This window comes from Balaenoptera ricei, chromosome 10 (genome assembly GCF_028023285.1).
Source record: "Balaenoptera ricei isolate mBalRic1 chromosome 10, mBalRic1.hap2, whole genome shotgun sequence".
NCBI lineage: Eukaryota > Metazoa > Chordata > Mammalia > Artiodactyla > Balaenopteridae > Balaenoptera > Balaenoptera ricei.
The window spans coordinates 43,841,548-43,866,124 of NC_082648.1; the positions used below are offsets into that span (position 1 = coordinate 43,841,548).

Here is a 24,577-nt window from a genome sequence, read left to right on the forward strand (position 1 = left end):
TCTCTCTCCATCTCTGCACGTCTCTGCCTGCTTGTCTCTTTTCCTCCCCACACCTGCTTTGACTGAATGCCTCTGGCCAGCGGATCCTGCCCGGATGGAATGAGAAGGGCCTCTGCCGTCACCAATGACCAAGTCTGAGCGGGTTTGGAACTACCATTGCTTCTCTCCCCCTACGTCCTCCCTCCTCGTAGGGAAACAGCTTGGAATTTAAAGCTCTTATCTTCCTATTAAAAAAAAAAAAAAAGTAACATAGCTTTGAATAATTTTCTTAGCCTCCTCTACAAGAGTGAGATGTGATTTTTCCTCTTTTTCCAAAGAGGAATGTGCCTGGGTGATGCTGAGGGTAGGAAGTAGGCACTGGGAGAGCCAGGCAAGGAGAGGTTAAGGAAACCAGTGGGGAACTGGACCTAGACATTTAAAAGGGATTGAGATGGAAATAAATCAAAGGAGGGGAAGGTAGGTGGTCAGGGCAAGAACACATGGTATATGGGGGAGGAAGGAAAAGGGAAGTGAAAGATGAATTTTAAATGTAATCAAATGTCAGGCTCTGGAGGAGCTGTACATAATGGCTTCACAAAATCACTTGTCTAGGGGTTAGGATAATGGCTCGCCTCTTTGGGAAAAGCCATCTCTTAACATTTCTTTAGATTCTAAGCTGTTTATACCTTTTTTTCTAGTTTTAAATTCTTATAACCTTAATGATCCTAATCCTTTCTACCTCTAGTTGCTTAACTTTCCTCAGTCCCTCCTTAGCTGGTCTCAGCTTCTTGAGATAGCATGTCGGTCTGTTTTGTTCCAACACTTCAGTTTCCTCTAGCACAGCATGAAGATAGCCAGCCCTTTAATTAGCATGATGCATGTGTGGAGGAAAATTGGATAATCAAGGATGGAATTATTCGGAATGATCTGCTTTTGGCACTTTAGGACAGTTGTTGACTGTCCTAAATTCCAAAGACAGTTAGGATATTTGACGTCCTTTCTCTTCCTGCCTTTTTATTTAAAAGCAAAATATTTTCCCCCTTATGTTTGTATAGCTCTTTACAAGCTACAAATTACTTTTACATGCTTTATTTGTTTCTAATAAAAATTCCATAAGGCTGACAAAGTGGAGCTGATTATTCCTGTTTTTGAGACGGGGAAACAGGCTCAGTGAATCTGTTACACAGTTCATTATTGACAGACCTTTCAGAAACCTCAGTCTTCTGTTTCTCAGTTAATTGTAATGTCTTCTCCACCTAGTCACATGGCCATTGCTCTTCTGGAGAACTGTTTGTTTCAGATCAAGCGTAATAGGAACAATAATAATAACAAACAGTGGCTCCAAAGTCCCCCTCCAAGCTAGGTAGTTGGCCAAAATAAATGTTATGAATGACTGTCTTTACTTGAAATATAATTTTTTGCTCTTCACTGGTTCTATGTCTAGATGTAAATTTTTTGGCTCCATAATTAGACAGATAATTATATTCTCTAAAAAAACAAGACATGATCTCAATGGAGAATGAGGGGTGGGTCAGCACGGACAGTACAGTGGGGATAATTCAAATGTTGAAAACCAAAGTAAATTTTGATATCCTAGCAGTTTTAAAAGATATTTAAGCGAAATAATATATCTTGCTTTTTCTTTGAAGAGAAGGTATTAGAAAAGGTGTCTAGGAAGAAGGCGCTTGAACTTCAGCTTAAAGGCAGATGAGCAGGTTTGCGGGTTTTGTTTTTGTTTTTTTAGCAGCTTGTGTTACGTTGTGTGGGAGACAAATCTGAGAGGCAGTTGAGCAGTTGGCTGTGGAATGGAAGGCTGTCTGCGCCGCCTTACGTTGTGGCTGACAGAACGCTGCCTTCGGGGTTTTGGGGGTCTTGCACACTCAACACCCTGTAAGCACTTAGGAGATGCTTTGCAGTGGCCCCAAGTGATGGTGGTGACAGACCTGAGGATTCCCAAGGCCAGGAGGTCAGATCCCAAAGTGGCAGGAAGATGAGGTAGGTAGGACTGTATCATTCCCAAGGGCTTCGTAGCGAGGAAAAATTATTTTGTTAGAAGCTATAAAGAAGCACCTCCTAGTTGTTAATGGTATGGGGAAATATCTAAGTTACATTAATAGGCCAAAAAGACAAAACAAAACAATAACAGAATGCATATAGTTTGTGTGGTATGATATTGTCTATATAAAGACAAACTGCATATAGAAAAAAGATGACTGACTAAAAGTTAACAGTAGCTGCCTTTGGAAGGGGAAATTATTAGTGACTTTTTTTTCCTTCCTTACACTTTTCTGTTCTTTCTAGTTTTCTACAATGGGCCTAATAGTTATAGCTGCCATAGACTGAGTTCTGATGACACTATGCTAAGCACTTTATATGTATGATCTCATTTAATTCTTATAACTTCCCCATTCAGTAGGTGGTTTTATCCAATCAACAGATAGACTCAGAGACTTAGTGATTTGTGGAAATGGAACCAAGGTCTTCCTGATGCCAAGAGAACTTCCTGACTGCTTATTTGGGAAGTAGGAAAAGTCATTTATCTTAGAAGGAATTAATATATTCATAATGTTATATGCAGCCCGGGCCAAATGAGCAATTATTATACCTCTTTGGGCTAGAAGATAGTGATTCTCACTGTCAAAACGTTTTGGATGCGTCTGCAGCTACGGATTAACTTGTCCTCGCCCGAACCATCAGAGTGCTTCCAGTTACATACTCATGCTTTATGGACTGGTGTAGGAGCCGTTGATGGTCCATAAGCTGATCTCACACAACATTAATGCTTGGGCTATGCCACATCTGTATTTTTTTCTTTAGGCTCAAATTAAGAAATATAATATTTCCTATGAAAAAAAGACATCCAGACATCACCTCATTAGAATCTCATCAAAAACTATTTCACATCTTCATTAATTATTCAGTTGTGATTGAGTGGTGATAATTTTTTGATAGTTTGAGAACTTTTGCTTTTTGCTGAAGCAGAGGATAAGGGGACTTTTCCCATGTCTTCATCTCTGAGCTGGAAAATCATTGCTCTTCACTCGTAAAGGAAGCAGGTACCACTGACCATCCAAAAACACACATAACTCAGAAATCATGTTGTAAATGTAAAGCATTATCTCATTTCATGCTCACAGCTCCTGCCCTCTGAGTTAGATACTACTATTGTGTGCATTTTACGAGGAGGAAACCAAGGCTTAGAGAAATAAAGCAACTTGTCCAAGATTGCACAGTAAGCAGTAGAGTTAGGATTTGAATCCAGACAAACTCCACAGCATTAACCACTAACCATTATGCTATGCTAACTACGAAGCCCGGGTTCTTTATTTACTCAAGTGATCCTGAAAAATGAGCATCTCCAAGCCCATTTCCTTATCTGTAAAAAAGAGATTAAAAGGACCGTTGTTATAGGGCTATTTGAAGATTAAATGTAATAACATTTATAAAATGTGAAGCATATTGCTTGGCCCATCCTTGGTATTCAGAAAGCCAGTTTCCATTCCTTTCCCTATACTTTTTTGACCTTTGTAGACTGAGAAGTAGACAGTGGGATTTCTGCTGAATTGCTTGACTTGGAGAGGGTCGGATTTCTTCTAAGATTCCAAAGATCCTTTGAGAAGGAGAAATTATTGTACACTATTTTAAAGCAGAATACTACAAAAATTTTAGAAAGGCTTGAACAGGAGATAAATGGCTAGGTCCTAAGGCCACTTCTAAAATGCTCTAAATTTTAGTCCCAAGAAAGGTGACTGGCTGGTAAGTTGCCAGTTATTTATTGCCATGTGAAAGCAGTTCAGAATCAATAACAAGTTGAGATTCCTTGGATAGATCTATAGAAATGTGGGCAGAACTTGCCATCTGCAGACATGGTAGAATATCTCTTTGAGAAGGACAGCTACAATTTAGGAGGTTGGAAGTCAGTGGCTAAATGCCTAATAAACTTTGTGTCTGAGTTAAGAGAAATGCAACAAATTTGTATTGGGTTTAAAGTAATTAAGGTTCTCAGTTGCTTCCTCTGTTACTGATAGTTTTGCACCAAGGCTCCTTAGGGGCTGAATTTTTAAAAGGCAGAGAGGCTCCTGACTTTAAAAAGTTGTTAGTTCTCCTCCTCCCTCCCCAACAAAATGAAAGAAAACAAAACAAATAAAAATATACACCTTCATTTCCCCCCCACCCCCAAAAATGACCCGAAGAAGTAAGGGAGGGGAGAGAATGAGTATGTGATCTTTCCTCTGGTCCTTCGGTCTCAGCATGCTTGGAGGAAGACACCTTCTTCCCACCTTCCAGGTGATGAGAATTGGGCAGCTGAGCCAATACTAGAGACATACCTCACAGAATCCCAAGCAGATTCTAGGTGGAAAGTGATGATGAAGCTGCTTTACATGGGAGAGAGTCTGCTCCAGGTTTTCTTCCCTTCAACTGGTCATAGTCTGACACAAGAAACAGTAGCCAACATTACTGGTTGGAAAGTGAAATAGCGCAGACACTTTGGAAAACAGTTTGGCAGCTCCTCATAAAATTAAACATAGAGTTATCAGATGACGCAGAGATTCTACTCATAGGTATATACCCAGGAAAACAGGTGTTCACACAAAAATTTATACATAAATATATGTATTTTTTTTTCAAAAAACACAGAATTTTGGTAGTGATTGTACTGAATCTATAGATCACTTTGGGGAGAATGGACATCTTAATTATATTGAGTCTTCCAATCTATGAATGTGGCACATTTCTCCATTTATTTAAGTCTTCTCAAGTTTCTCTCAGCAAAGCTGTATAGTTTTTAGTGGGGGTCTTAGACATCTTTCATTAGATTTTTTTCCTTGGTATTTGATATTTTTTGATACTATTGTAAAAGGTATAATTAAAATTTTTATTTTCAATTATTTGTTGCCAGGATATAGAAATACAGTTGATTTTTGTATATTGACCTTATATCTCATGACCTTGATAAATTAATGTATTGGTTCTATTAGCCTTGGAGGGTTTTTTGTTTTGGGGGGTTTTTTTGGTAAATTCCATAGTGTTTCCTACATGCACAGTAATATTTTCTGTGAGTAAGAGCAACTGCAATCTTTATGCTCTTAATTTATTTTTCCTGCTTTATTGCACTAGCTAAGACTTTAGATACAAAATTGAATAGACTTGATGAAAGCGTACATCCTTCCTTGTTTCCAGTATTAGAGGAAAAGGATTTAATGTTTCACCAAGAAGCATGATGTTGGCTATAGGTTTCATAGATGATCTTTGTCAGACTGAAACTGCTACATTGTATTTGTGGCTTGCTGAGAAATTTTATTTTTATGCAGAGGTGTTGAATTTTGTTAAATGTTCTTTTTCTGCATCTGTGAGATGATCATATGGTTTTTCTCCTTTATTCTGTTAACGTGATGAATAACACTGACTTTTTTCCTAGTATTAAATTAACCTTGCTTTCCTGGGATAAACTCTGTTGGTCATGATGTAGTATCCTTTGTATATATTGCTGGATTCTATTTACTCATATTTTGTTAAGGTTTTCACATCTCTGTTGATGGGGGATATTGATCTCTAATTTTCTTTTCTTGTAATGTTCTTGTCAGGTTTAGTATCAGGGTTATGTTCACTTTATAAAACAAGTTGAGAAGTATTCTCTTAATCTCTGTTTTCTGAAAGAATTTGTGTAAAATTAGTATTTCTTCCATAAACCTTTGATAGAATTCACTTGTGGAGCCCCATCTGGGCCTAGAGTTCTCTTTGTGATAAGATTTTTTTATAATAATTTCTTGAATTAATATGGGCTATTTAGATTTTCTATTTCTTCTTATGTCAGTTTTTATAAGTTGTGTTTGGATATGTTTGTCTATTTCATCCAAGGTGAAATGGCATAAAGTTATTCACAACATATCCTTATTATCTTAATAACGTCTATAGGATTTATAGTGATATCCTGTTTTTTCACTCCTGAAAATTATAATTTGTGTTTTCTCCATTTTTTTTTCTTGATCAATCTTGCCTGGGGAATTATCAATTTTATTAATCTTTTTAAAGAACCAGCATTTGACCATTTTTGATTGTCTATTATTTGTCCATTTACTAATTCATTAATTTCCATTCTTATTATTTCCATTCATATACTTACCTATGGCTTAATTTGATCCTCTTTTTCTAGCTTCTTAAGGCAGAGGCTTTGAGCATTGATCTTATATCTTTTTTTATTTTCTAATATAAACATTTAAAGCTGTAAAATTTTCTCTAACAATTTCTTTAGCTTCATCCCATAAATCTTGATGTATTGTGTTTTCATTGTCATCAGTTAAAGTATTTTTTAAATTTCCCTGTGCAAACCTCTTTGATTCACAGATCTTTAGAAGTCTGTTGTTTAATTTACAAATATGTGGGAATTTTTCTGGATATCTTATTATTACCAAGACTTTTGATGGAACCAGTTATTTGGATCTATGCTAAATGCTCTTGCCTTTGTAAAAAGATAATTAATGAATTTCTCTTTTTACCTTCTAAAATTTCCTAAGTATGGGCTTTGAAATGTTCATTTCTCGGCATCTTCTTTCATTTGTTTCTTTTTTAAAATTTAAGCAATTGTACAGTATAGATTATAGTTCTATAACACATTATGGATTATGGAACAAATTTTAATATTTCAGAAGTTGTCTCCACATAGCCTTGCTATAGTTTACTTTCATTTTACATAGAAAGAGATAAATAGTAATTGTTCCATCTTAATATTAAGTGTGGGGATAAATTTTTCTTTAATTTTTGTGGATTTTTTTATCCAAGCTAAAAATTGTTTTCTTTTGAATAGGTGTCAACAAATGATAATATAATGATTTGGCTAGGTCTTTTTAGATAGCATTTTCATTAATTTTGTTTTTTTAAGGTTGGTGTTATTAAAGCCTGAAGAATTTATATCTTATTATATACAGCATGCCCAGAAGACAGTAAGCTACACTAATACCAAAGCCATATTAAGTGCAGTTTCATCCTTCTTTGATGAACCAGCCAGTCCATTAGATCTTCCAGTACCTCGGGGGTCAGCATTATAAAATCTATCTATTGTAGATTTGCGGAAGGGCAGTTCAATAAAAATCTAGAATCAATAAGTGTCAGAAATAAGAATGTCCATTGTATTGGGACTTCTGTGTTCATTTTTAGATGATTGTCATTTTTTTAATAAATTTATTTAGTTATTTATTTATTTTAATTTGGCTGCATTGGGTCTTCGTTGCTGCGCGTGGGCTTTCTGTAGTTGCAATGAGCGGGGGCTACTCTTCGTTGTGGTGCACGGGCTTCTCATTGCGGTGGCTTCTCTTGTTGTAGAGCACGGGCTCTGGGCGCTCTAGCTACTGTACTTCAGTAGCTGTGGCACGAGGGCTCAGTAGTTGTGGCTCGCAGGCTCCAGAGCACAGGCTCAGTAGTTGCGGCGCTCGGATTTAGTTGCTCCGCGGCATGTGGGATCTTCCCAGACGGGGGCTTGAACCCGTGTCCCCTGCACTGGCAGGCGGATTCTTAACCACTGCGCTGCCAGGGAAGTCCTGTCATTTTTTAAATATAGTAGTTTAATCTCATTTATTAAATGTCATGAATATCAGGCTGGGAATTGTAGCAAAAAGTGATTTCTCAAAGAAATATACCGTATCATGACCTGAGCTAATGGTTAAGTCATTCTTACAAATACAGATGTTTGTATAGTAATGCACCCAGGAATTCCCAAGGAAACCAGTTCTTTTTCTTTTCCATTTCTTCTGTAGCTCTGCCAAACAAACAAAACAAAACAAACAAAACCCTAAGGTAAACCAAATCTCTGAATCAGTGCAACTATTTGATAAAACACTATGATGGGATAAATTATAATCTGCCAGGAACTTTCTTCAATACAGTTCTTAAAGTCTAAATATATGTAAGAATAGAAAGGCTTTCTGATGTAACTCTCCAGAGGCGATTATTTTCTTTTCAAAACTTTCTGTCACTGATCAGACAGATACTTCTCTAGCTTCATACAAACACATGTCTCCCCTGTCCTGTGGTGACTGTCTCTGTCCTCTTACCTTCACATGGAAGGAGCAGCTAAGTTTATATGGATGACGTGTTACAGTGGACAGCATGGTACTAGAAAGCTACGTTTTAAGCCACCCCATTAAGCCTGATCTGATGTAGAATATTCAGGTTGGCACAAACAGCACAAGCAAGGGACATTCAGAGACCCTTTGCTGTAATCTACCATACTGGTATTGCCCAAGGAGGAGTGTGTAAAAATATTTTGTTTAACAGTCTGATGGTGTTTTCTGCCCTTTTTATTTGGTTGGGAATTTGAAAATTTCAGGTTAACTCATAAAATAAAAATGTAAAAAGACAAGATAAATGTAAAAAGACATATGAGGCAATGTGTTTATTTTAATTAAGATGGCAAAACCTACCATTCTTGTTTGCAGTGGCTTGGAGGAGATTTGGAGTAGAACTTCTACTTGCTAACGTTCACTTAGGCCCAGGTTTGACATTTGGAAGTGACAGTTTGGTAGAATGACGGTGCTCCTACAAGTGAAGGAAACTGTGTCTGTAATACTCAGTGTGATCAGGGACCTGGCCCTTCATGAAATTACACATACAGGTGAATTTGACTTATTTTATCATGTGGTCCGATTCTAGCCAAATGCTGTGGATATGAGAGGAGGACAGGAGAACTCAGGGTCTACTTCTGATGGCATTTTCCCAGGGGATCTTGTCTTTCTACTCTATGCTTACATTGAGCAGATCAGGTATTTGGATCCCAGGCAGACTCTTGGGTTCACTGTAGATTTTATACACACTTAAACGACTTGGTCTTGTCATCTGTAGAACTAAGGATGATCCATGGCCAGCTCGTTTCATTCTACTTCCTGAGGTGAATAGGATTGTAGGATCAAAGTAAAAAGATCTAAGGAAGAGCATATGTTCTCACTCACTCCAGACTATATCCGGTAAGGCCCAGCCTTAACGTTTATAAGACTCTACTCACCCAACTTGCTGTTTTTTTCAGGCTACAACCGAGGTGGAAATTAAGAAGAAAGGCCCCGGATCTCTCTTAGTTTCCATGGACCAATTGGCCTCCTATGGGCGGAAGGACAGGATCAACAGTATATTGAGCGTTGTTACAAATACACTGGTAGAAGGTATGTGCCTTGTGATGTTGGTCCAAGCTGCTGAGCTATAAATATGTAGTGTGCATGATAATATAAATATAGTCCCTTGGTCTGAGTTTTGCAAAAATTGTCTCTGAGCTTTAGGAATAGAGTCTGCTGGTTATAGAAACCAGCATTTCAGATCTACATGCGGAGAATCCAGGAAGGACTTCAAAGCCGCTGCCAGCACTGTACACAGATAGGTAAGAAGTATGAAGGAACAACATAAGAGTGAGCTAGAGGACCTCAAGAAGTCTCTGTAATCATCACCATGAGGAGCCAATAGGGTGACGTGAGGCAGAGAGGAACAGAGACGGAAGAACTGTGATGATAGAAAATGATGGAACCCCCCCCTTGTGCCCTCGACCACAAAACTTACCTTCCTCTTTTCCTTTTTAGCTACTTACAGATCTTTTGGTTTTCCCTTAAGGACAAATGTGCCGTGCGTTGTGATTATACCTAATTCTGCCTCGCTTTAAACACCCCCATATATCCATAAATATATTGCACGTGTGAACAGGTAAGCTGAAACCCCTCTAACGCTGGCGCTCTGTGCCCAGGAGAAGGGCAGCCACTGTTGAATCATAGCGTGCCTGCAGCAGCGTAGCCGTCAGAGCCTGAAGTCAGTAGCAGGTGGCTCCTCCATGACACAGCCTGGCTTGCTGAGGAGCAGCTGAGGATTTCCCATTACACTGCAGTTCCCTCGCAAGTGTCTGCTTTCTGTCCGACTGTGGTCTGTATTCCAGGCTCCTCTTGGCTTCTTTGGCAGTAGATTCAGTGACCAGGTTTTCTCTCACAAGATTCTGATTGATTCTGCATGCTTCTTCTTCATCTGATTCATGTTGATGTAGCTGAGTTGTCCCATTATAGACCCGTACTGTTCCTGATTGCCGTTCTTCAGAATCCACACACCCAGGCTAACCCAGGAATAATCAGAGTCCCTGAGAATCCCTAGAAGGGAACCCGAAACTCCCCTGGAATACTCATATCTGCACATATGGGCAAGGAGTTAGACTAAACCTAGACTAATCTTGAGAATGTATCACGTAAGAAGAATACTGAACTAACTACTTTTCAGCTCCTGAACAGCTTCATTTAGTCCTGTTTTCTTTAATTCCCACTGAGGTCATTGTCTGATAGAACATCTTTAAGCTTTATAGTTTATAGTTTGAGATAACAGGTAAGTAACTGCAGATCATAAGAATTCCAAGATAAGATATATCAATATTAGCCTAAGAACCTTAGCAAATTTTATTCTTCACTTGGAGACCAAGACAAGATTTCTCTGAGTATCTGTAGCAGTTGAGAAAGAAAAACGAACAACCTCCAACAGGCCTATTTTATTCCTGGTAAAAACATCAGAGGAGGAGAACTATCCATGCAATGCAACAGTGATTTATTGATTACGTCGGTGGCCTAGCGCAGGGTCTGGCAAAAGTAGATGCTCAAAAGATGTGTACTGAACTGAATTTTGTTGTGCTTGGAATTGGGGAGGAGTACTGGGGCTACAGGATTCCTTTCGGAGGCCTTAGTACCTGTCCTGCCTTTCCCTGCTCACACATCCTCCCATCCTATCTCCCTTTGCTAAAGCTGATGAGACAGAACTGCTGTAATCAAAGGACGATGCATGGCTGGAGCTGAAAGATGTGAGAGAATTAAAGGACATTAAGAAAGATCCATTCCTATTTAACCACTGTTCCCTCTGTATTTAACAATTGCTACAACATGGAAAGCCAGCATTGAATGAATAATTGTTTCTGCTTTTCAGCCTTCAGTTAGGAAACTCTGACATTATTTTAATCCAAAGAAGCGGGCTTCTTATCTAATGGTTTAGAAACCACAGTGGAGAATTCCAGAATCCTGTAAATAATGAGATAATCCTGCCTGCTCTGCCTCACCCCTATCCTATTGCGAGCATGCTCACCAGGATCCAGTAAACTCAGCGGAATTCACAATCAGCAGAGCCATAAGCTTTGGGGATATTTCAGAGGACGGGGCATGGGGTGTCGGCAGAGAGTAATGTGGTCTTACTTCTCCTCAAAGCAGTAAATCTATGGGAGAAGGGGAGAGGGTTGAAGTAAGAATGAGGAAACAGTGATGGTATTTAGCAATATTGATTCTCTGGTGAAACAGTTTCAAAAGTGTCAGTGCAATTACTTACCTGGTATCTGCCTTTCCAGGTGCGTCTCTAAGCTCTGTGAGGGTGGCGATTCTTGTTCATCAACGTAGTCCCAGTGCCTAGCACGTTTTTGAATTGACCTGGGAGAAGCCCTGGCCTTCAGAAACCTCCTGGTCTACAAAGGCCACCATCTTGGAGGAATCATGAGGCCCTCTCTGAAAACAATTCCCAGTGCCCCCAAGGTTGAGACTACAATTCCCAGTGCCCCCAAGGTTGAGTGCCCCCAAGGTTCTCTCTGAAAATGTCCAGGAGCAAACTAAGGGGAGCCCCACAAACTTTTGGACATCTCACCCCCATATGTTAACACATTCGCCCAGAGTTTGCTGTTCCGGGTGTGTAGGGTCAGTAACGACGTGCAGAGTTGTGAGTCTCTTTATAAACCTCCTTATTCACCTAACTGATCTCTTCTAGCTCCTAAAGCTCCACATTATCTTAGTTTTTGTGGAACGGAAACGAGTATCCTGAGGATCTTCCCCTCTCAGTAAATGGGAGGGATACTAGATATCTAGTATCCCTTTTTGGTGCCCCATAGGGTAGGGAAACCCTACCCTTGTCTGTCTGGCAAGGACTCGGAGCCTAGTTCATTGTAAAACGTTACAATTGTGTCAACTGTTAGAAACATGAACAGTCCGCTGCTTCAACCTCCATGTGCAGGTGAACAGCAGACATTTGGAGAAAGGAGGAGATAAAAAAAGGAACGGAACCAGATTTCCAAATATGTACTATAAGAATTTATGGAAATAAGAGAACCTTTTCAATTTTCTTTTTTGGGAAGAAGACTAAATTTACCTTGGGAAGGGAGGGAGTTCTATGAGGAAGAAACCAAAGCAAATTTTCTTCACAGACTTTCTTTCCCACGCAGACTCCCACGTGTCGCTTACTGTGGCCCTTAAATCTGAAAAACCAAGGCAACCATTTTCTTAGCAACCAGGGAGCCAATTAGAAGCCCAACCAAAGCACCCCATCTAAAATAAAGCCATCACCATGGGCACCATCCGGCTGGTTGGAAAAAGGGAAAGTAGACTGATTTAAAGCAGCCATCTTGCTCTTCGTGAAATGTTGGGAAACTTTTTTTCTATTCCCTGAATGATTTGATTTTGTTAGTGGATTTGAGTGGGGTCAGGGTGGTAGCGGATGCAGTTATATCCAACCCCACAGAGCCAAGACCTGGCCTCTAAGGATTATCATGCTGACGGGTTTTCAAAGTTACACCTCTTCAAGAATATCCTTCCAGATCAAGGTCCTTGGACTTTTGTGATGCTAGCTATTATATTTCATACTTAATTTGAGGAGGACTTTGTTACCGAGGGCCTCACGCCTAGATTGTTGGAGCTGAATGGCTCTCCGCCTTTAGTGTCTAATTGTCCTTTCTAATCTTTGCTTTGTAAACGACCTTAGAGCTCATCGAGTCCAGTGATTGTCAGTCTGGGTTTATCAGAGTCCTAGGACCCTGGGGAAGTACCTCAGGGAAGGAAGACTTGGATTGCCCTGGACTCCAAGCTCTTCTTCCTGCCTAAACTAGAGCAGCTCCTGGTTTGTCTATTTTACATATTGGGGGTCACATAAGATCTTGTTTGAAAAAATGCGTCCTGCTTTTAAAAGAGGGACAGACTAAAGAGACGAAGAGGAGAAGACAAAAGAAGAGAGAAACAAAAAGGAAGGAAGAAAGAGACTGAGAGACGGGGAGACGAAGAAGATAGAGAAAGAAAGGATGAGAGTGGGAAAGGGTGAAAGGGCAAGAGAAGGAGAAAGAGAGAAGAGCAGAGATGAGACAGAGGAAGGAAGGAGCAAAGGGGAAGGAATGCAACCTCTGTTCCTGACTGCATTGCGAACTCACATTGTGAACTCGTACATCTTTGGGAACCTAAGACAGATGGTCCATGTGGTGGCTTGGTTGACAATGCTGGTTCTGCTGTAAAGAAAATAAACAACAATAGCAAATGCTTTCATAGCACTTGCTGTATGCTAGGGTGTTCTGAGGCACTTTATATATGTTTTAGCTCATTTAATTGTCGCAGCAAACTGAAGTAATTTACTCAAGGGCCCACAGTTAGCAATTGCCTGAGCTGGTTACACCCATATATGTCTGGCTTCGGTGTGTGTGCTTTTGACTGCTTCTCTGATAATAAATAGTTTAATGATACCATGTGTAATAAAATATCTACCGTTTATTGAGGACTTACCTTGTGCCAGGCCCTGTGCTGTCTGCTATCAACCACTTAATCTGTAAGCAAAGGAGGAGGATTATAGGACTCATTTAGTCCTATAGCCTGAAAGTCAGTGCCCTTTTAGATGAGGCAACGGAAGCGTAGAGGACGCAGTACCTTGCCTGAGATCATACACTTGTGAGTGTGGAAGCCAGTTGAACCAGGGTTGTTATGCTTCCCAAACGGGTGGATTGAGTTTTGTTTATAACTAGATCCTTGTTAACTGGGATGTGACCTGGCACTGGTCATGCCTCCTCTCTGCCTTCAAGAGAAGGAAAACTGAGGGAAGCTCTCAGGAAAGTCAGCACTCCCTGGCCACCTTCCTTCTTGTGTTAATAGCAGTGATACCCACCAAGTCCAACCCTTTTGTTTTCTTCCCAAGACTGAGGGGCTACCTTTGTTCTTTACCCACTACAGAGCTGGAAGAGTCTCAGAGAAAGTGCCCGCCATGCTGGTATAAATTTGCCAACACTTTCCTCATCTGGGAGTGTCATCCCTACTGGATAAAGCTGAAAGAGATTGTAAACTTGATCGTCATGGACCCTTTTGTGGACTTGGCCATCACCATCTGCATTGTCCTGAATACACTGTTTATGGCAATGGAGCACCATCCTATGACGCCACAGTTTGAACATGTCTTGGCTGTAGGAAATCTGGTAAGATGGAGCATGGCCTCCTGATTTGACCATCTGAATGGGTTTTGCCTGTAGGAATTTTGTTTCTGAGACTGAAAGCTGGAGTTTAGTTGAAAAGAAAGTAATAGTTAATTGGAAGACAAATGCTTCCACATATGCCGCAGCCCCGCCGCTTCTGCTCGCTTGTGATCCCTTGGCTGTTTCCTCTTTCTGCAGAACTTTGAAGACGTCATTTAGGAGCTGTTGGTGACAGAATGGGAGGCATGGTACAGTGGGTTGGTTTCAGCAACCTGAGCCAAGGACTTGTGGATTTCTTTCTCATTCTGTTTCTCACATTACTTCCTGCATTACTCCAGCAAATCGCTTCCCCTTTCACCTTCAGTAACAACCACCACAAAATAGGGGAGCTCTTTCAGGGCGTTAAATCTAACGATAAATTTGCGCACACCGTCATATCTTAATTATCCATATGGGGACTGTCCACGGGAAATTTTAAATACTAGGCTGGTTTCCCCTCCTGTCCAACTTCTGAGTGTCATCCAGTTTCTACCATTAGTTGATCTGTGCCAAATTTATTTTAACGTTGGTTTAAGTGATTGATTTATATTATTTAGAAGATAAGTATGCAGTTTTTAAAAAATAGATTATGTCGTGTATTGTGAAGTCAAGTAGTTGTAATTTGGGGATTTTCTGTTTTACTTCTTTAGTACAAAAATCAGGAGTTAATTGAATTTTGATCGACTGTAAAGAGTTAGTTGGAAAGAATCCTCTAGGTCATCTGGCTGCATTATTCCTTAGGAGTTGCACTATAGGCATGTCAGATCTAGTTGTTACCATTTAATTTGTGCATGATCTCTGCCTATTTCTCTCTCTCTCTCTCTCTTTCACACACACACACACACACACACACACACACACACACAGAGTTTCTACCTTAAGTCCTAATATACTGTTAAAGTGTTACAATATCATTTTGACTGCTGATTCGGAAAACACACACTGGTTAGTCCTTACAGCTGATGTTCCCTAGTACACATCCAAGGTGATACTGTAATCTTTCCAATCTTTATGTCTGAGTTAGTGACACACTTCAGACTCACTACTGCGATGTGCAGCTCAATGAAATACCCAGAGTCTTGAAACAGGATACCCTCATAGACTATCCAGGAAATCTGTTAACTGTCTCTGAAAGGCCTCTGAAGGTGGCTTGCTGTGTGATTGGCCGACCCTGGGGCTTGGCCATCAAGCAGCATTTTGAGTCAATCAATAATATCATATAGATATAAGCTTTATTTTATTAGCCAATAGTTATGTAACGAGAAATATGACTTGATCAACTTTGTTGTTGATGGTAGTGGCAGTGATGTGTTTCCTGCAGTGTTTTGTTTTTCTCAAAGTCTTTACTTTTACTTGCTTTTCGCAGAATCAGTCCTTGATTTCCAAGGGATTTTGAGAGGCCTTTTCACATACTACCAGCAGAATTGCCCTCAGACCAGGCCAGAAAATAACGTTATTTTTCTCTTCTTGAAAATCTAGAGGGGACTTCCCTGGTGGTCAGGTGGTTAAGACTCCACCCTTCCATTGCTTCCACTGCAGGGGGCACGGGTTCCATCCCTGGTTGGGGAACTAAGATCCCACATGCTGCACAGCACAGCCCCCCCCTCAAAAAAAGGAAACCTAAATTAGAGTCGTGAGCATTCAGAAGACTTTGGTCAGAATCATCACTGAAGAAGAGGGAGAGAGGAGAAGTTCAGCAGCTAATATTCAGGGACTTTCTGAGCCAAGCCAACCAGAACCAAGTTCTAAAAAGAGAAAGCACTCCGGGGGCAGAGTTTTCAAGGGAAAAGTAATGTCTGATTAGCAGTGGGAATGGAGAACAGTGAATGGTTCAGGATACTTTGGACTGGCCAGTGAATTGGTCATGAGGGTTGATGGGAAAGAAGTCAGGAATGGTGCCTAGATTGGGGAAGTTTGGTAAGCGAGGGGGAAATGGGGATGACTGAGCAAGGAACAGGGGTGGAGTTTAAAATCAGGAGTTCTGTTTTGGACATATTAGCCTTAAATAAGCCATTGATTTCTGTCCGGAAATGTTTTACATCTGTAAAATGAGGATGACACCATGTCATCAGTAGTTGGGAGGGAAAAATGAGAACCTATACAGAAGTATTTGGACTAGTGAAAAGTACTCTCCATACTTAGGAACTGTATGAGTGTAGTTCAGTAGGAGAATTTTCAAAGGCTTGGAGATTTGGATACAGCCTTTGACTGAACCTGAGAATAAGAGAACCAAAAAAAAATGGGTGGACTAGCTTATGAAATAGACTGGGACCTTCTCTTGTGGTTGGACGGTGAGGCTTTTCCCACAGCTGGGACAGTGAATTGAGTTGTGTTTGTCCACAAACGTGCAGATAGATGTTTTTGAGGGAAGATGAGAACAGCATTTTGTAAATTGGCAATCCCTGCCTCTTCCATCCTCCCCATAAGAAAAAAATGTTCATAATAGGAGGAAGAGTAAAGATAATTCGATCCAACCCCCATGTTTTATAGAGGAAAGTGAACCCAGGGAAGCTACTTGACTTTTGTATTGTTTAGTAGATAAACGTAATGATTCTTTTCTTGCCTTTTTTTGGTAACCATTTGAACACAACAGTGAGTTTATAACCTGGTTTTTTAAACAATCTTAATCTTACAGAAAAGTTTCAAGTACAGTGTAAAAAACTATTTTTTGAGAGGAAGTTGCTGACACAGCCTGTCACCCCCAAATACTGTAGTGTGCTTTTACAAACAAGTACATTCTCCTGGACTTCTGCAGGACTGTCACACAAGCAAGACTGTCATCTTCTCATTACATCTACCAGGTGGCACATGATTTGCATTTGTCCCGTTTCTGCCTATGGTCACTTGATTACTTGATTAAGGAGGTTCTGCCAGGCTTCTCCCCTGTACAGTTACTCTTTTTCCATTTATAATTAATAAGTGTTTGTGAGGAAGACACTTTGAAGCTATCTAAATTTCCTGATTTTCATTAAACTTTTGATTTATTCCTTTACTTACTTATATCTGTATGGACTCAAGGTTTTCAGTCTTATTCAGTGGGTTTTAATCCATTACTGTCATGTACTTAGATGTTTAAACCATTCCCGATTTGGCCAGTAGGAGTCCCTTCAAGGTGGCTTCCGTGTCCTTTCAACACGTCCTCATTGCTTCCTTGCTTTCTCAGAAATATTCCAGGCTAACTTTATATTTTTCCTGTCTCAGGTCTGGAATCAGCGATTTCTCAAGCAGCCCTTGTTGTTTTAGTGGAAACTGACATTTAGAAGTCAAGATCTGTTGAAGCAATATACACAACTGGGCCCTCTCCGTACAGGGCTCACTGCTTATTCTAATCCAGCGTTACAGGATTCATTCTAGTGTTCCTCTTTCTATGTTTATAACTCCTTCTCCAATGAAAAGAGACCTGGTTGCCACCATCTTTAGTATATTCCCTTATTTGATTTTTTAAAAAAAGCCATGGTTACCTCTTCCAGCGTGGGTGTCCTCTCCCCCTGGTCAGGCTCTGACGCCCCGTGCTGGGCTCTCCAGCAGCCACGGAGCTCCTCCACGTGGACCCCTCCTCACACTTCTCAGGCACTGTCATCCCCGGCCAGGCCACCCCACACATCCTTGTTTCCCGTGCCCCACTTGAACGTGAACGCCTCATAGTGGACCTTCCCCCTGCATGGACCCCTCCTCACCCCACACCAGGCTTCCCCTACCTAGAAGCTCTCAGCATCCTGCTCGGACTCGGGCACCCCATGCCAGCCCACCCTTCCTGGCCCTGCTCGAGCGCTGACTCTCCACTCCATGCTGCCCGTCTGCAGGGACACTTTCCCCCCAACTCAGGCTGTCCTTCCACCTAGAAGTTCTCCTCGCCCGGCTCTGTAGCTAGCTCCAGAGGCCAGGCCACACCCTCCTCACTCTGCTTGGTGCTGACACCCTTCACTGGGCCACCTCTCTGGATGGATGCCTTCTTCAGCCCACTCAGGCTCTGACACCCCACACCAGGCTGTCCTCCCCGTGAGGTTGCAGTCTCCACCTGCTTAAGCGCTAACTCTCTCTGCGGGTCCCCCACCCCCTCCAGGGTGGACACCCTCCCATCCCACCTAGGCCTCAGCGTCCTGTGCTGGGCAGACATTGTACACAAATACCCTCCTTATCCCACTCGGACACTGGGCTGTCCCCCCCAGAGTGGGCACTCTCCTTGGCCTGCATCGGCTCTGATAGCCCATGCTAAGCTGCCCTCCTGCACAGATGCCCTGCTTGGGCTCCAGCTCCTGACACCAGGCCCCCCCTCCATGTGGATAAGGGCTTTTGGCGGGGAGGGGGTATGGAAGGAAGGGCAAAAGCTTAACCTAACATGTAAGTTGAATTTCTGAGAATCTAAGCAAAAAAGGAAAAACGGGAAGTTATTTTCATCCTTCACCAAATACACATGAATGTTATGGTTTCTTTTTTTTTTTTTTTTTTTTTAATTAATTAATTAATTAATTTATTTTTGGCTGTGTTGGGCCTTCGTTTCTGTGCAAGGGCTTTCTCTAGTTGCGGCGAGTGGGGGCCGTTCTTCATCGCGGTGCGCGGGCCTCTCACTGTCGCGGCCTCTCTTGTTGTGGAGCACAAGCTCCAGACGCGCAGGCTCAGTAGTTGTGGCTCACGGGCCCAGTCGCTCCGCGGCATGTGGGGTCTTCCCAGACCAGGGCTCGAACCTGTGTCCCCTGCATTGGCAGGCAGACTCTCAACCACTGCGCCACCAGGGAAGCCCGTTATGGTTTCTTAATTGTAGCTTAGCTAGATTTTCAACCAAAAGGAATTCTTTTCAGATTTTCATTTTTCTTTATCTGTGTCCCTGTAGCCCCTCACGCATACCTCTTTTTAAATTCTTACTACCTGCTAAATGTTTTTGTGCCTGTCTTCTCCTGGTTGGGTAAGCACAGATCTGAGGGGGCTCCTAGGATGTGGAACTTTCACTTTGAAAGTGGGACGGTTCTGGGCATACCAGTTCAAGCTGATCACCCTGTTGACCCAGGATGCAGGACTTTCAGTATTAAAACCAGACAAGTCTCAGTACTAAACCCAGCCAGGTTGGTCACCTGACTCAGTTGTGACCAATGGGTGACTCAGTTCCTGAGGATCCATTATTTTTCATGGTCATATTTTTTTTTCATGTCTCCATTGTGGTACATAGGGCTTTCATCAAATTGAATTTCATTAACTTTGGAAGAGGATCCACTACAGAACAGGAGCTGATTAGCCTCCTTTTGGGCCTAGACAGGGGCATGCAAATCCCAGTGGCTCCCAAATGAGCCTAGCTTTGTAGACGCAGTTATGGCAGAGGAGATGTGCTGCTTCTCCCTGCCCTTCCCAAGCCCCAGGCAGAGCCCCAAATGAAATACCCCAGTCTTAGGGCACTGTAGGCCTTGCCTGGTGAGCTGGCATCACAAGTGCTCAGGCCTATGCCCAGGGGCCTGTCCAGTAGGCCCCTGAAACATATGCTGACCATGAATTCAGAACATTCAATTAGGACAGAATTCTCGATCTTTCTTTGGTCTTAGGACCACTTTATACTCTTAAAAAGAGCTAAAGAGCTTTTTTTTATGAGAGTTGTATCTTTTGATATTTACCATATTTGAAATTAAAACCAAGAAAAATCTTAAATATTTATTTTAAAATCACAATAATATACCCATTATACAATTACATAAATAACATTTTATGGGGAAAAACTGTATTTTCTGAGAAAAAAATGGCATTGTTTGGCATTTTTGCAAATCTCTTTCATGTCTGGTTTGATAGAAGATACCTAGATTCTCTTACCTGCTTCTGTATTTAATGCATTGTGATATATTATTTTGGTTAAGTATAGGACGAAAACCTGGCCTCACACAGATGTGTAGTTGGAAAAGGGAAAGGATTTCATGACCCTTGAAAGGGTCTTAGGGACCCCAGGGATCCCTGACTACACTTTGAGATCTGCTGCACTAGAACATAAATTCTTAGGTGAATATTTGATGACATTCACAAGAGGGACATTTATATACAGTTGATGTGCTGCTTGTAGTTCCCTTTTTTAAAAAATTAATTAATTAATTAATTTATATTTGGCTGTGTTGGGTCTTTGTTGCTGTACGTGGGCTTTCTCTAGTTGCGGAGGGCAGGGGCTACCCTTCGTAGCGGTGCACGGGCTTCTCATTGCGGTGGCTTCTCTTGTTGCGGAGCACGGGCTCTAGGCGCACAGGCTTCAGTAGTTGTGGCACGCGGGCTCAGTAGTTGTGGCTCCCGGGCTCTAGAGCTCAGGCTCAGTAGTTGTGGCGCACAGGCTTAGTTGCTCCGCGGCATGTGGGATCTTCCCGGACCAGGGCTCGGACCCGTGTCCCCTGCATTAGCAGGCGGATTCTTAACCACTGCGCCACCGAGAAAATCCTTGTAGTTCCTTTTTCTCCTCAAGAAGCATATCACAGTGCCAAGAAGAATGGCATCAAATGGATAACCTTAAATCTACTCTTCTCCATTTAATTCCTTCCAATAGTTACAAATTTATTTTCACCCAAACCCCAAACAAGGGCAGCACACTATGTGCTGAAACAACATGGGTGCTGACCTCTGTCACAGGCATTTCTACCAGGTGCCTGGAGGCCTTTCATCCCATTGAAAGGCAGCACCACATAACTGTGTCATTGATCTTCTGTCAGGAACCAGAGTTCCCACAGTATAGATATTCCGAGGTCAGTCAGCCCGTGCTTGTTACTGAGCACTTAATGTATGCTCACCAAGACCTAATGGGACAGCAAATTCAGTCTCTACTTAGTGTGCGTTAAGTGAGTTAATGTTTCTATGTAGAGAAACCTTTGATGGGCTGATGCTAAGGGTAAAGTGTGTGTCAGGAGTTGATTCACTGCCCCTACTTTCCTGACCTCACGCAGAGTGGTATTCTATTTGTAGACGCTTAGCTTGCACTATGAACTTTGATTTAACTTAACCAGATCTCTTCAGGGAATATTTTCTTTCAATTTTAGGGTACTGCCTCTTCAATTTAGAAAAATGGGGGACCATAGAAACGTATATGGACCCCCATAATTTCCAGCCCATTTATCCATTTTGTTGTGTTTTCATCAAGTCATTCTGTTTATTGCTATACATTAATTCAGTGTATTTCAAAACAGTGTCTGTAATCTAAGTATTTTTCACTATTTTTAATTCTGTCCTCAGACCATATCTCCAAAGTTTCCCCCAAACTCCTTCATATGTGAACTTGGTAACGAAGTGGTTACAAGTATTAACTTACTATGAATTTTAAATCTGCTGCGTATAAAGTCTTCTCCTCTAAAAACAGAATATTCAGTAATAGTCTTATGTTACATGCTTAGGCTAGAATGAGGGTATTGGTCTTGTCAAAACTGGAGTTCATGGGATTTTACTTTCTCCCTGCATGTTATGTTACTAAGGCCTTGGGAAGGATGCAGAAAGCATTGGGAAACACAAGGTGCTCTGAAAGGCAGAAAAGTGGGAGCCAGGTAACACAGGGAAGAAGTCATTATCGTACCCAATAAGCTCCAAATCTAAAACAATTACTACATTATTGACTATCATATTGAAAAAATCAAAAGGAAGCACCAAAGTCTCCAACAATAAGAAAATTCTTTGAGGATATATTTACCCAATAGAATATTATACAAGCAATAAAAGTGAGAGTTAGGAAGACCGTGTTGCAACATGAATGGAGTCATGATAAATGAAAAATACGTGATAAGTGAAATGAGTCGTGATAAGTCAAGATAAGTGTAAAGCCAAAATATTATGTAGTCTGTGGCTTACAACTCTGACAAAATATATATGCATTTGAAGAAAAAAAAAAGGAGTACATTAAAATAATAGTTGTATGCAAGGTGGTGAGACTGAATGTTTCTCCTGTATTTTTCACACTTTTAGCAATGTTCTGTTGCTTTTACCATTTAAAATAAGAAAGCCTGCAGTATATGTCGATGTTTGAGAAGACACATAATGTCAAATCAGGAATAATACTGTATTTTTAAAATATACTTATAACACGAGTGATTTTTTTCTTTTTTTTTGGCCAAATCCCAAACATGGCATACACATTCAAATGACTGCTGACCCTTTAGGAGTCACCTGTGTGATATTTTCAATTGCTTAGAATAATTTTTTAACTGCACGTTTGAACAATATGAATTGGGTAGTTCTGGCAACAAAGATGTGAACATTTCCTCTTCATTCAAGAGGAAAATAAGAAGACTTTCCTGCATCATGTGGAGTGGTCAGGGGACATCCAGGTATTGTTGTCCTCAGATGCAGAATTTAGCCAAGGCTGGCGCTTGGGGCTTCTTGGACATGCCATATTCAAAGATAATGATAAAGGCATTTTCTTTTTATTATTTCTTTTTTCTTACCCCCTGCCTTCCCCTCTTTAGGTTTTCACTGGAATTTTCACAGCGGAAATGTTCCTGAAGCTCATAGCCATGGATCCCTACTATTATTTCCAAGAAGGTTGGAACATTTTTGATGGATTTATTGTCTCCCTCAGTTTAATGGAACTGAGTCTAGCAGACGTGGAGGGGCTTTCGGTGCTGCGATCTTTCCGATTGGTATTCCATATTTCTCCAATTTCTTTTTATATTTCCTATCTTGCAGCTACTAGAAAGAGTTTTGCATAAGTTAATCTGATGACTTTTAAAAATCCTTAGCTATATTCTACTCCCAATTTCAGTTGGCTGTTTATTGGCTTAGCAACTAAAATATTGAAAGCATTTCTGCTAACTACCTAATATAGAAAGTAGTTGTTAAAATCAGTCAACAAACAGAAATCAATTTTATGAAGTTCCTCAGAAAATAATGGTTAATCTAAAAGACGAAGAAGAAGGATTCCCAAGGGCTATTCTGAGGTCAAATTTGGATTGGCTAGTAAGCCTTTTTCTTTATCCTAACATCTCCCTGAAATGGCAAGAATTTCTCCTTTTTCAAAGATGGCTCTACTCATTTCTTCTATCATGGTGACCCCTTCCAAAAAATGAGAATAAAATAATGTTTTTTAAAGTTATATTGAAATTAGTAGTTGAACATCCATCATTAGCTAAGAAAGATTTTTCAAATGTATTTGAAGAAGTTAGTGTTCAAATTACTAAAATGCCTCTGAAAGAATAGTTAACGATATCCTCGAAATAGCTTCCCATATGCATAGGCATAAGTGATGTCCTGATTAAGTCCCTTGAGAAGTGAGTTATCATGGAGGTATCCCACTCAGACAAAGCATCAGACAAAGGCATCTCCTTATTGGGAAGATACCTAAGCACTTGCAACTGAAAGGATTTCAGGATATTCAGCATATCTAAGAAATAGAATTGGATTAGAGTGAAACTGTTCATAAAACAGAAATCTCATTGAATCCAAGTCACAAATATTTGTCAAGTTTCTGGAACCTCTGCTTACTGGTCTTTGGTTAGGATCCAGCCCACAGTAGACTTTTTGAGAATACTTCTTATTATCTAGAAGATAAGATGAAGAATTAAGAGATAGAAGCCTTACCACTAATACACTTGATAAGTTAAAAGCCAGTCAGAATAGGGAAAAAATATGAGAGACCCAGAGTATGCACAGAACAACATCTGGTAAATCTTGGAACTCTCAGATAAGATTCAAGTTTTCTTCTTTTTTTAGATTTATTGAGGTTTATTTTTATATCAAAGGATAGTACAAAGATTTACCATACACCATTAACCTAAATACAATAAGTTTAACCTTCTAAAAGTGCAATTGCTTGCTCAGAGATAGATCTGCAGATAGTTTTGCCACGTAATGCCAAATTGCCCTCCTCAAGGGTTACATCAAATTACAGTCCCACTAACAATGTATGAAGACTCAAGTTTTCAATAGGAAAAAAAAAGTCCTAATCAGTGCTGTTGCCTTCTACCAGAATTCTTATTACATCACGTGTTAGTTATTGACTTAAGACATATGATGATGATCTCTGTTCATGGGCTTCATGCATTATAATTCTCAGGCTATTAGTCAAGACCTTGTAATCATTCATTACAGAATACAGAAATCTTGTGATTGACAGATACCAAAAGTTCTGTCCTCTGAATTAATATCAGTATAGTCCCTTTTCATAAGATATTTGACATATTGGAACTGCCCCTACTTGGAGGTTGTGGTTTTCCTCCAAGTTATTCCAAGCATGTCACGAAGTTTCATATCAGCAATTGATTATTTATTGGCAAACAAAAAGAGAGGTATGTAAAATTTTTAAATGTTTGCTTTTTTAAAGAGACAGATGATTTATTTTCACCGTCCTTACCCAACTGACCTTTTGGTTCACTACAAATCACATTTTCCTTGATATGACCCTTGAGAAGTCAGGGGAAAATCAGT

At 40.6% G+C, this 24,577-nt stretch overlaps 1 protein-coding gene across 5 annotated transcripts in view; it reads left to right on the forward strand.

The window, feature by feature from the left end:
• The window catches only part of SCN8A (sodium voltage-gated channel alpha subunit 8), a 113,238-nt gene that overhangs the window by 57,233 nt on the left and 31,428 nt on the right, over positions 1-24,577 (forward strand). For all 5 annotated transcript variants that reach the window (XM_059934601.1, XM_059934603.1, XM_059934599.1 and 2 more), the window contains exons 12-14: positions 8,996-9,128; positions 13,941-14,179; positions 22,621-22,794. In XM_059934601.1, the coding sequence (XP_059790584.1) occupies positions 8,996-9,128; positions 13,941-14,179; positions 22,621-22,794 (546 nt within the window). The remainder of the gene's footprint in view (positions 1-8,995; positions 9,129-13,940; positions 14,180-22,620; positions 22,795-24,577) is intronic.